Source organism: Silurus meridionalis, chromosome 25, assembly GCF_014805685.1.
Source record: "Silurus meridionalis isolate SWU-2019-XX chromosome 25, ASM1480568v1, whole genome shotgun sequence".
NCBI classification, from domain to species: domain Eukaryota; kingdom Metazoa; phylum Chordata; class Actinopteri; order Siluriformes; family Siluridae; genus Silurus; species Silurus meridionalis.
In genome coordinates this window covers 3,635,779-3,648,802 of record NC_060908.1, presented here as the reverse complement: position 1 = coordinate 3,648,802, position 13,024 = coordinate 3,635,779, and the positions used below count along the sequence as shown (strand labels likewise).

The window sequence follows — 13,024 nt, the reverse complement described above, 5'->3', positions numbered from 1 at the left end:
CTGGACTCAGTTGTATAGCCTTTAAATGTTAAATGAAACTCATTATTGTTCATATGCCACTATAAATCTACTGTATTTACTGCAAGTACAAGTAAAAGTAGCATTTTGAATGAAGAACCTGGATATGTGGTAAAATTAAAGCATTTTCCCTTTCAAATGTTGGATTCTTTTTACTTCTGAATAAGAAAGACATGAAGCAGGAGTTCAATGTAGTCAAAGCTTGTTTTCTAGTCAGTCTACAACCATATGTCCCAGTGCTAACCAAAAAAATTGGTTCATTGGTACATGATACAGAAATAAGGTTTTGCTGAAATGGTGGCTGGCTTACTCTCCTTGATAGGTTAAAGCCAACAAGTAAAAATTTTCTCCTTTGAACTTAAAGAAACCTTGTCCTTCTGACGCCTTACAAAATTGTAGTCCCATTAAATGGAGATCCTGGGGCAGCCCTAAGGCCTATCGAAATATGGTATCACATAATTAGTCTGGGAATGTCTAAGGATTCCAGAGAAAGAGCTGAAACCTTGGACTGGGGCTGGAACTCCTACTGCCACCATGACCCTCACCTCTATATTTACTTTTATGGCATTTGAAAGATGCTCTTATCCGGAGCGACTTACAAATATCTTTTTTATACAGCTGAGCAATTGAGAGTCAAATGGCCTTTGGTGATGCTGGGATTTAAACTCATGACCTGCTGATCAGACATCCAACATCTTACCCACAGAGCTATCACTTTCCTCTAAAAGCAAAAAAAGGAAATGTTGGAAATTTCATTTTTACAGAAACATATGGCCAGAATTGGTCATTTATCATTTATCAGACACAAAATGAAGGAACCAGAAAACTGCCAATGCTAACATCTAGAGAAAAACAAACATTCATAACACACAAACACAAAGGGAACTAGAAGGAAGTTCCATGTGGGGAATTCCTTCTGGGGAGGCATCTGAGGATCCATACTTTCTTTTCCATTTGTTTCTCTGTAACTACTGTATTTGTAACTAAATTTGCTTTTGGCAAATAACTGAAAAATAACTACTGGAATTTACAAAATTCAGTGAGAAACAAGACCAGGGATTTGCTGTTATGCCCATATAGGGCAGTGGAATGGTAAAAATAGACACTTCTTTTTCACTTATGGGTCACATTCAAGCGTGTTTATATAGGAAAGGATGGTGGTGTCCATTTCTGTGAGATTAGCTTGTAGCATCAGTTCTAATTAATAGCATTTAGTTTTACTTTGATCATTTGCTGGCAGGTTGCAAAAAAACTTTAATTATAATCGTAAATTAGTTATATTTTTATTTATAGTACAATTTTAGTCTAAAAAAGTGGTATTCGAATTTTTAATGATATCCACCTATTGCCTAACTGCATGTGTGAATCTTTATCCAGTTTTAAAAGAACACAAAAACCTGCTTTCGCCTTTAATAAACCCAAACAATACCAACCATTCACTGTCCCACAAGGAAACAAAATATTGATAATCCCGTATTAAGAGAATTAATGTTTTTCTTTCCGCCATGTTCCATTTCCCCTCCGTAATTCATTTGATTAGCGTTTACTCTGTCAAAATATATCGTTATCTAATCAGCAACTCCCTCGTTAGAATTGTCTCGGATCCAGTTGTAACTCCTCACAGATGCTTCGTAACCTCTTGTGGAATGTTGGTTGAAAAAAAACCCAAAAAACTTAAACATCTGCCTCTGACAGCTGGTTAAATAAACGCACGTAAACTTCAGTATTTGTTAGTCGACCTCGCATGCCTTTTTGATTATAAAACCCAGATCTCGAGATAGAGCCAAGACCGTGACTGTGCGTTATGTATTTCTTTTTATCTTGTTTTTATTTCATTTCGAATTTCATTACGATCGCAGAACTCCAGCAAAACAACTGGAGAGAATACAGCAGTGTGACAGCATTTAACACTAATGCAGGTTGTTAAAAGGGGAAGTTGGTAGGCTTTGGGGACAATTAGGAGTCAGAGAGACACTCTAATAAACCATTGACTAACAGTGTTTATGTATCTATTGTCCACTGGACATTAAACAGACACAAAGCCTACATGCATAGTGACTGATGTCTTCCTAAAATTAGGCTCTGCTCACCTTCATTTGTGTGTGTGTGTGTGTGTGGTAAAGTTTAACCCCAACACCCCTTTGCATAGATCTTTAGCAATGTACTATTCCTGCCACAACAATAGCTGGGCGAGGTTTCCCTCTTTTGCACACTAGTAACTTTCCAAAACCCTTAACAGCCTGTGTAAACTGATTAAAAGAAACAGTAAGTCATATTTTGCAAATCGCAAACTTACTTGCTGTTCTTGCAGTCACATGACTTCCAGGGTATCAAGCAGGAAGTGCAGAGTATCTGTCTATCCCATGTCAGATTTAAATGTCAATTTTCCCAATTCCACAATCCATTTGAGCCTCCTTTACAATTAACCAGGCAATCAGGTAAGCAAGTCAAATGCTCCTATAGGCAATGCAGCAAGCTAAATTAGCCATATCAATCGAGCCATACTATATAAAACATACTGGGGAAAAAACATCTTTACCTCTGTTATACTCGATAATCCCCACTTGTGAAACAATGACTCTTCAATAAACTCTATATTCAATAATTACACAGTGAAGTATAATTTATTATCAAGTAAGTCATACTCTATTACCCAAACTGCAAATGTTTTAGTCAATAAGACATACTGAGTAGGCCATACTTACATTTATAACACTTGGCAGATGCCCTTATTAAAAAGCGATGCACAATGATCTTATTCATACAATGAAGCAGTGGGTGCTTGGTTTTGTTAGGATTTGAACTCACAAGCTTCTGATCAGAAGTCAAACATTCAGTAATCATAATGCAGTTCTGCTCCACTCTGTACATTCTATGTCATTCTGGACAATTATTCTGTAAATAATTGTATTATTCTATTCAATCATTCGATTTGATTAGCCTGTATATAATTCATTGTATTATCCTCATATCTAAACCTACCAGGTATAACATGATGATGTTATAATAATATGAGCGGTAAAGTGAATAACACTGAGTTTTTCTCTTCATCATGGCACTTGTTAGTAGGGTGGTGAACATTTTGTCTTCAAAGTTGATGTTTTAGAAGCGGGACAAATGGGCAAGCATAAAGATGTGAGTGAGTTTGAAGAGGGCCAAATTGTGACGTCTAGACGACTGGGTCAAAGCATCTCCAAAACTGCAGCTTTTGTGGGATGTTCCTGGTTCTATCTATCTATCTATCTATCTATCTATCTATCTATCTATCTATCTATCTATCTATCTATCTATCTATCTATCTATCTATCTATCTATCTATCTATCTATCTATCTATCTGAGCCTTATACAATAGACTATCACACTTATTAAAAATTCGCAATTAGAAATACTCAGTTTGATGATAAATAATCCATCCAACTCAATTAGCAATTCTAATTAAAAATGTACTCAGTAAACAAAACTCAATCCCATATCCAATAAGCAGAACTTAACAAGCAAAACTAAATTAGTAATAATCTATAATCGGTGTGCGGTAGTCAGTAAACCATACTCAATGGCCTGGCATGTGTTTTCCATGAAACTTCTGATGAAACCATCAATTTATGGTTTCCAGGGTATTCGTCCCTCCTAACAACACCGAAACAGATGAAAGCTGAGAGGGACTAATGAAGTCTGATATCAGGAGAATGTGTTTCCTATGTCTCCAGGAGATTCTGGAGCGCTGTAGGTGGAGAAAGTTTACTTTTTATAGGCGCACAGCTAAAGACCTTCTGATTAGTGTTTCTTTTTTTTTGGATGTTGTTGGCTGACCCTGTTTCCTGCAGCTCCAAAGTGGAGTGTGTGGATTAGGGAGTTGGAAGTTGGTTCATGCCAAGGCGTCTAAATGTCGCTTGTTTAACAGCTAATGAACGCTTGGTGCACCTAAAACACGTTACTGTTTAACAAGAGAAGTAAGGTGCAGTGTGTCATAATGCAGAGACTGCAGTAAAAATTCAAGCGTGATGTACTGTAGTATATTAAAAATGATTGGTTCATTGGTTTTCCTGAATAACATCCTGTAGAGATTTGTGTATAGGTGTCCTATAATTGTCAGTTCGTGAACATCTGCATTCTTTCATTAGTTATTTCAGTGTCTTCAACCCAAGACAGAAAAACATCTTGCAATCCTCTGTTCACTGTTATTTGCTCTCCTGTTAGGAAAACTATAACTCAGCTGTAGGTCGAACTGCACAGACACTTTTCTTTCAGCCGAACGACTGGAACGAAGCAAACATTCCTTGGATCCAGCAATTGTTTTACGGATCCCTTAAAGTAGGAGGTTATCAAATATTTAGCTGTACCTTCAACAAAGTTTATTCCATGACCTGTTACAGCATAGGCTGATTTTTTGAACATTTCTGGAATGTTTGGGATCACATTTGGTCAAGAGTCATTTTTATTCCTGACAATTATTGTGTTTCCGATTAAATCCATTTGATTTAATGAACCAAATAATCCGCTAATAACTTTTAATGTCTTTGCTGATATTAGGTTTGATTTGTACTGTAACAAAATGTAACAAACCAGAACTTTTGAAAGCAAGCAAAAAGGCAAAAAAAACAAAAAACAAAACCCAGCTTCCTCCATAACAATGTAGATGATAGTTTCATAATAAAGTCTTGTATAGATGATTGTAGTAATGTTCAATAATTCTATAAAGGTTTGTGAATGTGCCATGGAGGAAACCCTGATTATAGGCCCAGGATTTGGCCTGTGGTTTGTCTGTACAGGCTTTTATGACACCTTATCAGTTGCCAGGCCCCACTGAGTCGCCTGTAGGCTTGCATGCCGTTCATCGAGTCAATAAATCAGAGAAACTGGGTGCTTTTACTGCCCACTATTCTTTTCTGCAGATATGATCCTGACCAGGAATATTTATTTGCCGGGGATGTATTTGTCGTGCCAACTAACATTCAGATCCGTGGCTTTACTTGTGCCATCAAATTTAAAAAACCTGGAAAGATGGAATAGTTTTTACAGCAATAGCGCGGATGTCAGTCAGCCAGATTGGCCAGAATACTGTAAGTAGCAAGTAGATTTCAGGTATCGCAGGTTTACCAGTTAACAAAGCCAAAGTTGTTCAGATGTAGAGATAAATCATTGAAATGATCTTAAGCAGACTTGTGGTCTGTTAAACAGTATGGAAAGTAATCAATAAGCCATTCTCAAGAAGCCATACTTGTGGCCTGGCATGTGTTTTCCATGAAACTTCTGAGGAAACCATCAATTTATGGTTTCCAGGGTATTCGTCCCTCCTAACAACACCAAAACAGATGAAAGCTGAGAAGGACTAATTAAGTCTGATATCAGGAGAATGTGTTTCCTATGTCTCCAGGAGATTCAGGAGCGCTGTAGGTGGAGAAAGTTTACTTTTTATAGGCGTACAGCTAAAGACCTTCTGATTAGTGTTTTTTATTTTTTGGATGTTGTTGGCTGACCCTGTTTCCTGCAGCTCCAAAGTGAAGCTACTAACATTGAGATCTGTGGCTTTACTTGTGCCATCAAATAAAAAAAACCTGGAAAGATGGAATTGTTTTTACAGCAGTAACGCGGATGTCAGTCAGCCAGATTGGACAGAATACTGTAAGTAGCAAGTAGATTTCAAGTAGCACATGTTTACCATTTAACGAAGCCAAAGTTGTTTAGATGTAGAGATAAATTATTGAAATGATCTTAATCATTTCAATGATTTCAGACTTGTGGTCTGTTAAACAGTATGAAAAGTAACAAAGCGCAGTGCTTAGAACAAACCTGTATTGGAAGCTGTTTTTTTTTCTCTCGAAAAAGCAATCACTGGAGGTAAATGATGTAAAAAATAACACATGTTCTGGTTTGGATTTCTCATGAAATTGTTTATTGTTCGAGCTGTATGACTTTGGCAATCTATGTCAGTAAGAATACGGTTTACATTGTGTTAATTGGAGCAATTCAGGAAATTAAGTAATAAATTGATTGTCATGTTGTTATGGGAAAAATGATGGTGTATGCAGTGATGTAATGCAGACTCTTGTAGAACAAAAATGTATGTTCCTGTGGTGGAAAACGTACCATCGTGTTAACGAGATTCCTTTCAAAAATGATTGTTATATATATAATGTTTGTGAAAAGACTTTTTTTTTTATGCATTTAATATTACTACTTATATTACTACTAATGTCAGAGCATGTGTTAAAGATATTTTTCGAAAAAAGCTTTTTGCTATTAATATGTACATCATTAATTGTGTCTCAGGCAGCGCTGTGGACATCTCGGATGTGACGCTGATAAACCCAGATCCTGTAGTGTCCTCAGCAGACGCGTCTCTTCAGTGTGTGAGCAACGACTGGACATCCTCCGGTCCGGCCTCGCTTGCTCTGGGACATGGGTTCCCTCTGCCTCAGCAAACGCTGCTAAGCTCCACAGCAGACAAGACATATCGCTCTGCAGCCAGATTCTCCTGGAGGACACGGAGCGACATATTCGGGGCTTTCTTTTGCAAGGTCAAAAACTCAAACAATGGCAATGTGTACACGTACAAAATGCTAAACGAAGGTAAGCATGTCTGTAAAAATGATGAAAGTGGGAAAACAGGTCCTGTTTATTCACATTAAGGATTTTGGATTTGAATCTGTATGTAGCTCATTATCAGAAATGAATCCACATACAAGGTGATATCAAAAGGTTTCAATTCTAGTTTTGGAACACGCCAACAGATGGCAGCACAAGGCTGCTCGCACAGTCACAGGGAGCACCGGACTGAGTAAGTCAGTGTGCCAAAAGACGTCGTCCTGTGTACATTTAGAACTGTGCAACTGGTGCTATTCTGTCACCAAGCTCTTCTCACATGTGAGTTTCTCGTGGGAAACAACATGATCTCACCTCCGAGCAAATGTAGATAAATAAAGAGGTTTCTTGTAAACAGAGCTAGTCTTGAAACTTTTTGATACCACTGCATAGTTCCTGACATTGATAGCTCTTAATAATTGAAGCAATTCTATATAGACTTTTCCTAAAAAACTATTTGCCATGATCTTGTCCACAAATAAGCACTGTTTTAACATTTTCATGTTTTTTTTTTTTTTAATAAATCTGGAATTTGCCAAGGGGCAAAGAATAAGCATGAAAAATAAAACAAGCAAACCCTGGTCTATTTCCAATATCATGCTATTAAATTGCCTAATTCAAAATGCTGGATTTTTCCTGATCTAACTTGTTGTTTTTACCCCCCTGTGGCATCTATGAGAACATCACCGACTGGGGGGTTGGTTTATGAAATCTGTCTTTCAGTAGGTTTGGGTTTCCTGGAACAATGCACCTCTTTGTGTAGTCATACTTGGCCATATTTAATGCACAGCATTGGTTTGTGTGTGTGTTTCATAAACAATCTTTCTCATAAATTCTATTGGGAAACTTTGACATGTTTCAGAAATGTTTTGATCTTTCAGCGTCGTTTCTTCCCGAGGCGCTCACGGTGACGGCCAGCATCGGAGACGATGTGTCCATCTTGTACACACGGAAGAAAGTGGCTGAAGAGGACACAATCATCTACAAGGATGGTATGTGCACAAGCAGCATACTTATGTTTAGAAAGACTTCAAATTGTATCAGGAAAGAAGGAAATTCAAAAGGAAAATTATTTGAAGTCAGATTTCACAGCAAGAGAGAAGTTTTTTCCCGCCAATACTTTTTTAATCTGACTGCATAAATCTGAGTACATTCTTATTCCTGGACATGCCTGAGCGATTTCCTGATAGTTACATTGTAGGAAATTTTCAACAAAATTACTTAGAATTCCAACAGATCCTAGATACCAGTGGTGGGCCGTGCATTTGGTACCTGGGCCTTCAGTGAGGACTTTCCCCGACATAATCCATCTCTTAATACCACCACTATTACGTCACATTACAGAGACAGAGGCATTTCACATATAGAGGGTGAATACCATTTTACTAAAGCAAGAAACCCAGTTAAGACTCCAAACCTCTACACTACAACCGCAACTGTGCACCAACAACATCTGGAGCAGTTCAGAATCAATATTTGTCTAATAACATGACAAAAATATAAAATAATTTAATAAAATACAACCTACTCACCAGAGATGCATACTAGTAGGCACTGGACTGGAAATGGTGAACATCCCTTTCTCGGGCTGAGACACGATAGCTAGCTTCGGGGTTGGCCGACCTCCTGACGATGTCTAGCTTTTCTTGAAAATGGATTTGTAAGAATGCCCGAGACCAAATCAATTTCTCTTCCTCCCTCAGCCATTGTGGGCATAAAATACTCTGATGCATTAATTTGTGCAGAGTGCTACAGACGTGTTTTGCTTGTCGAACTTGGCTGTAACAGTTTCCCTCTGACCAACCAATCAGAGGATGGAAAAATGCTGATGCTATTCTTGGTCAGCCAGCTGGCCCTGTGAGGCGAATTTGAAATCTGATTGGTTAAAGAAACAGACCCACTGCTAATATAGTCTAAGGTACATCGGCCAGCACTACTGATTCTGAAGGCCCTGGGCAGATAAGATTGACATGGCAGCACATAGAGGCTGAAATCTGATTGGACCAAAAAATATAACATCCACATACACGTCTGAAATGAAGAGAATAAACTGTTGGAAATAAATAATTACAATTTCTTGTAACAAATATTAGAATTTAGGTTGTAAATGTAGCACTCATTTCTACATAAAATATTTAAGCCTTCCCCAAAATGGATTACTAAAGAAAAGATTTCAAACGATTTTTCCTTGAACCCTGATACAGAGCACTGAAGAATACAAATTAATACCTGTAACTGAACATGGATCTTACATTAAACCTAATAAGAGTGAGATCTCCATGTTGGTAGTTCTTTTGGAGTCTCACACAACTCACACACCAATATTTACACACTTCTAGCAAGCCATATGTTAATGGGAACAAATTTAAACACGGTCTGATCTGATTTGTTCAACTTTAGTAAGAGTTAAAGTGCCTAAACATTGCATTTCATGCAATTTCTCTTAATTTCAACTCATTCTTCTCTTCCTGTTCTTCCTGTACCAAAGACTTTTTCGCACACTCCGTGCCTAAAGAAGACATCCTGGATTCGGTTCCCTATTCCATTAACGATGTGAAGCCATCCCATGCAGGACTCTACACCATCCGTTACATGTCAGAAGGACGGTCTGCATCCGCCATCACTCGCCTCATTGTCAGAAGTCAGTGCTTCAGTTATTTGTTTAACTTACTTAAAAAAAAGATCTAGAACTTTCTATGAACTAATAGTATATAACTTATATATACATGTACTACACGTGTGTGTGTGTGTGTGTGTGTGTGTGTTTAGACTGCAGTGCAGGCCTGTGGGGTTCTGACTGCACTAAACAATGCCCAGCCTGTACAAATGGAGGAGTGTGTGATGATAAAACAGGAGAGTGCATCTGTCCGCCCGGCTTCAAGGGTCCCACCTGTGAAACAGGTAACACACTCAGGGTTTTAAATATCTCGTGGATTTTGCTTCTCTCAGGCTTAACGATATTAAATGTCAAAACTAGGAATAAAATAGTAAAATATGAATGACAAAAATCCTTCCGAAGGCTCAAACCAAAAACAACTAATCAGTTATATTATTAAGAACTGTAAACAGTCCATTGACGTTCTCTTTTTTTATTGTGATACTAATTCAATAGAGACAAATCAGAAAGCAGGAAGTCTTTGCAAATGGTGAAACACTTCCTGAGCATGAGAAGGAGTATCTGGCCTACAAACCTGTCAGAATAACTGATTAGAGACTAAAGTATTGGGACAGATGTGGTTCCTCCCCAACTTGGTAGCAATGTTGGGTTTTTGGCAGTGGTGGATGAAGTACACAAACAATGTAGTTGAGTTAAACTAGAGATAAATTCGGTCCCTTTAAACATTTACTTGAGTAAAAGTACAAAAGTATTTGCTTAAAATTTACTTAAGTATCCAAAGTACTACTGTATTTAATGGCTATAATGTTTCTATAACAATAATTTATTTGTCACAAGACCCTTTGCTTAATCAACACTGAAAAACACTGTTGCCAAACACTGATTGATATCTTTTAAAATTAGCATGAGCCCAAAACCTTATTTTCAAGTATTTAAAAAAAATAATGCAAATGAGGCCATGGGTGTTGTGGCGAGTTGAAGTCAAGAGTTTACTCCATCATTTATTCCTCTCTTAATGTTCAGCTAAATGTTCAGTAGGTACACAAAGTGCCAATCAAAACAAGTCTAAAACAGAGCGCGCGCTCGACTCCGATTAGCGGCTTATTGTGTGTTTGACCAGTTTCGTTTTTATCCGCTCATAAATCAAAAGGAACGACTGATTTCGCAAAATGTATTTACGTAAAAAGTGTTAATGTAGTGTTAAAGTAAATGTAAAAGTGTAAAAACACTTCAGTAAAGTACAGATACGTGAAAAAGCTACTAACGAATTACAGTACAGTAAATTTTGGATGCAGTAGCATCAAATTCTTCAATTCATTTGGACGAGAAGGCCTAAATCTATTCCAGAAATGAATGAGGAAACCATAACTTCAGCATGAAGACTTTGAATAACAACCGTGGAAAGACTAAATTGAGAAAAAGAGGAGCGTGAAATGTTATATACACGTGCCAATTAACAGTTAATGTGAGTCAGCTGCAGAAACATGAGCGTGCAGTGTGTAGTCAGTGGGAAACGTAGTTCCTGTCCATAATCCTGACATCATTAAACATTTCAACAGGAGTGAAAAAATTACTGGATCATAAAATGACTGACCCTTGATGATATTAAAGATATTAAGAAATGTTGCAATGTCATGAAATTGATGTGTGTACGCAGTGTGCGGTGAGGGCCGCTTCGGGAAGACGTGTAAGGATCGCTGTTTAGGCGGCAAGTGTCGATCGCTGGTGTTCTGCCTGAGAGATCCATACGGCTGCTCGTGCGCCTCTGGGTGGAAGGGTCTGAACTGCAGTGAGGGTACAAGATGTATTTTATTCTCCTGATCAGATGTTTATTCCGATTCTATATATGTGGAAAATTCATGCTGTTCATGTCTGCAGCGTGTGCTCCGGGGTACTACGGCGCCGGATGCAAACTGCAGTGTGCGTGTGACAAGGGCGTAGGATGCGACCGTTTTAAAGGGTGTGTGTGTCCTAGGAGACATGGCGCCCGGTGTGAGAAAGAAGGCAAGAGCAAAACATTTTAAAAAAATGGCTGTATTTATTATCGTATTGTCAATAAAATATTTGTGGACAAAATGAAATACCTCATTTGTTGTTTGGTTGATATCAGACAAAGATCCAGTCATCGCTAGCAGCCTGAGTGATACAAACCTGAACTATGGAGCAGCATACACTGTGAATTGCTCTGTCCAGGGCCAACCAGCACCTCTACATGGAGAAATCATCCTGCTCAAACCAGACAAGAGCATTGTACATGTAAGATTCAGTGATCCTACCTCATTTGTTCATTCAGTTACATGGAAGTAATTCAGAAGTCAGAAACCTTCAACTGGGTACAGTGAAATTGATGGTTAGAAATCATTGGTTTTATGTATCTCACCAACATAAGCTCATGTTAGCATGCCATCCTTTTTTGTTAGCATCGAGTGGTTATACATCCATTGTAGCTCCTGTGTTCTCAACATCAACATACAGCATCAATAGGACTCATTAATACAAAGCATAAAGGAACTGACAGGTCACATGATTGTGTACTTTCTTTCATTTTTCCTGTCTTTCTGTGTTGTTGGACAAGGCCATGGACACAGAGACCGTGGGTGACCAAAGTACATCCATGTTTAGGGTGGACAGGATCACGGAGGCTGACAGTGGACGCTGGGTCTGTCAGGTGAAGACCACCAGCAATGCAGTGGAGAAAGTGTTCCTTGTCAATGTTAAAGGTGAGAACATCCAAAGTGTAATTCTAACCATAAATAGAGGATTGACTGATAAACCCAGAGGTCTGTGAGGGATACACGTGCACACACACACACACACACACACACACACACACACACACACACACACACACACACACACACACAGATTAACATGGCAGAGGTAGAGCTGCATCTTTCTAAAAAACAGGACAGGATAAGAATGTCTTCTTTTGCACTACAAAGGCCTGTATGTGGAAGGGCCATGCCTTATAAGTCAGAAGGCACTTAAATAAATTGGTTCAGACAGACAGTAAATCTTCAAAGAAATAAAAGTGAACTATTTGTACATAATGAATTGTAAAGCAGTAGATTTTTCTCCATTGCATCGAATTGCATCGGTAGCAGTGTCATATATATCTTTAATGTATCGTATTGTATCGTATCATATCATATCGTATCGTGTATATATATATATATATATATATATATATATATATATATATATATATATATATATATATATATATATATTTGTTTATTTATTTAATTGTTTAATTTGTAAGAGGGTGATTTCTCAGTGGTTTAGACCTATTTACTACTTAGTATTTGTAATTCAAATGGATTTAACTTATAATTTGACGGAAACCTTCTCAGTGAACTTTTCACTCTGTCCCACTGCTAATCTTAAACAAACACAAAAGTCAGCTCAGATTATTATCTTGTCCGAAATTCTTCTGCATTTTAAACCGAAAGGTTCCAGACTAAGCCGCTGGATGACAGACTGATCTCAGACGTTATCTCTTCTAATGAAGTGTTGCTTAACGTGACTAGATACCTAATGCGAGTTCGGAGGTCAGAAACTTGACGTTAGTGTGTGTTTCAGTTCCTCCACAGCCGCAGTACCCTCCTACCCTAAACAGCAGTGGGCCGTACCATCTTGTAGTGCAGGTCAATAAGGATCTATACACTGGGGATGGACCTGTCACCTCAGTCAACGTGACCTACAAGCAGGCCAATTCGTCACGGTGGAACACGGTGGAAGGTAGCAGCATTCTCTCCTCACTGTGACATATTTTATATTACATTAATCAAAGAGTTTAACCCCTT

At 38.1% G+C, this 13,024-nt stretch overlaps 1 protein-coding gene across 1 annotated transcript in view; it reads left to right on the top strand.

The window, feature by feature from the left end:
* The window catches only part of tek (TEK tyrosine kinase, endothelial), a 28,524-nt gene that overhangs the window by 4,289 nt on the left and 11,211 nt on the right, over window positions 1-13,024 (top strand). Inside the window, exons 2-10 of the mRNA XM_046839120.1 lie at window positions 6,290-6,589; window positions 7,483-7,593; window positions 9,090-9,242; window positions 9,371-9,502; window positions 10,876-11,013; window positions 11,097-11,222; window positions 11,329-11,474; window positions 11,794-11,938; window positions 12,801-12,959. Coding sequence (XP_046695076.1) covers window positions 6,290-6,589; window positions 7,483-7,593; window positions 9,090-9,242; window positions 9,371-9,502; window positions 10,876-11,013; window positions 11,097-11,222; window positions 11,329-11,474; window positions 11,794-11,938; window positions 12,801-12,959 — 1,410 coding nt within the window. The remainder of the gene's footprint in view (window positions 1-6,289; window positions 6,590-7,482; window positions 7,594-9,089; window positions 9,243-9,370; window positions 9,503-10,875; window positions 11,014-11,096; window positions 11,223-11,328; window positions 11,475-11,793; window positions 11,939-12,800; window positions 12,960-13,024) is intronic.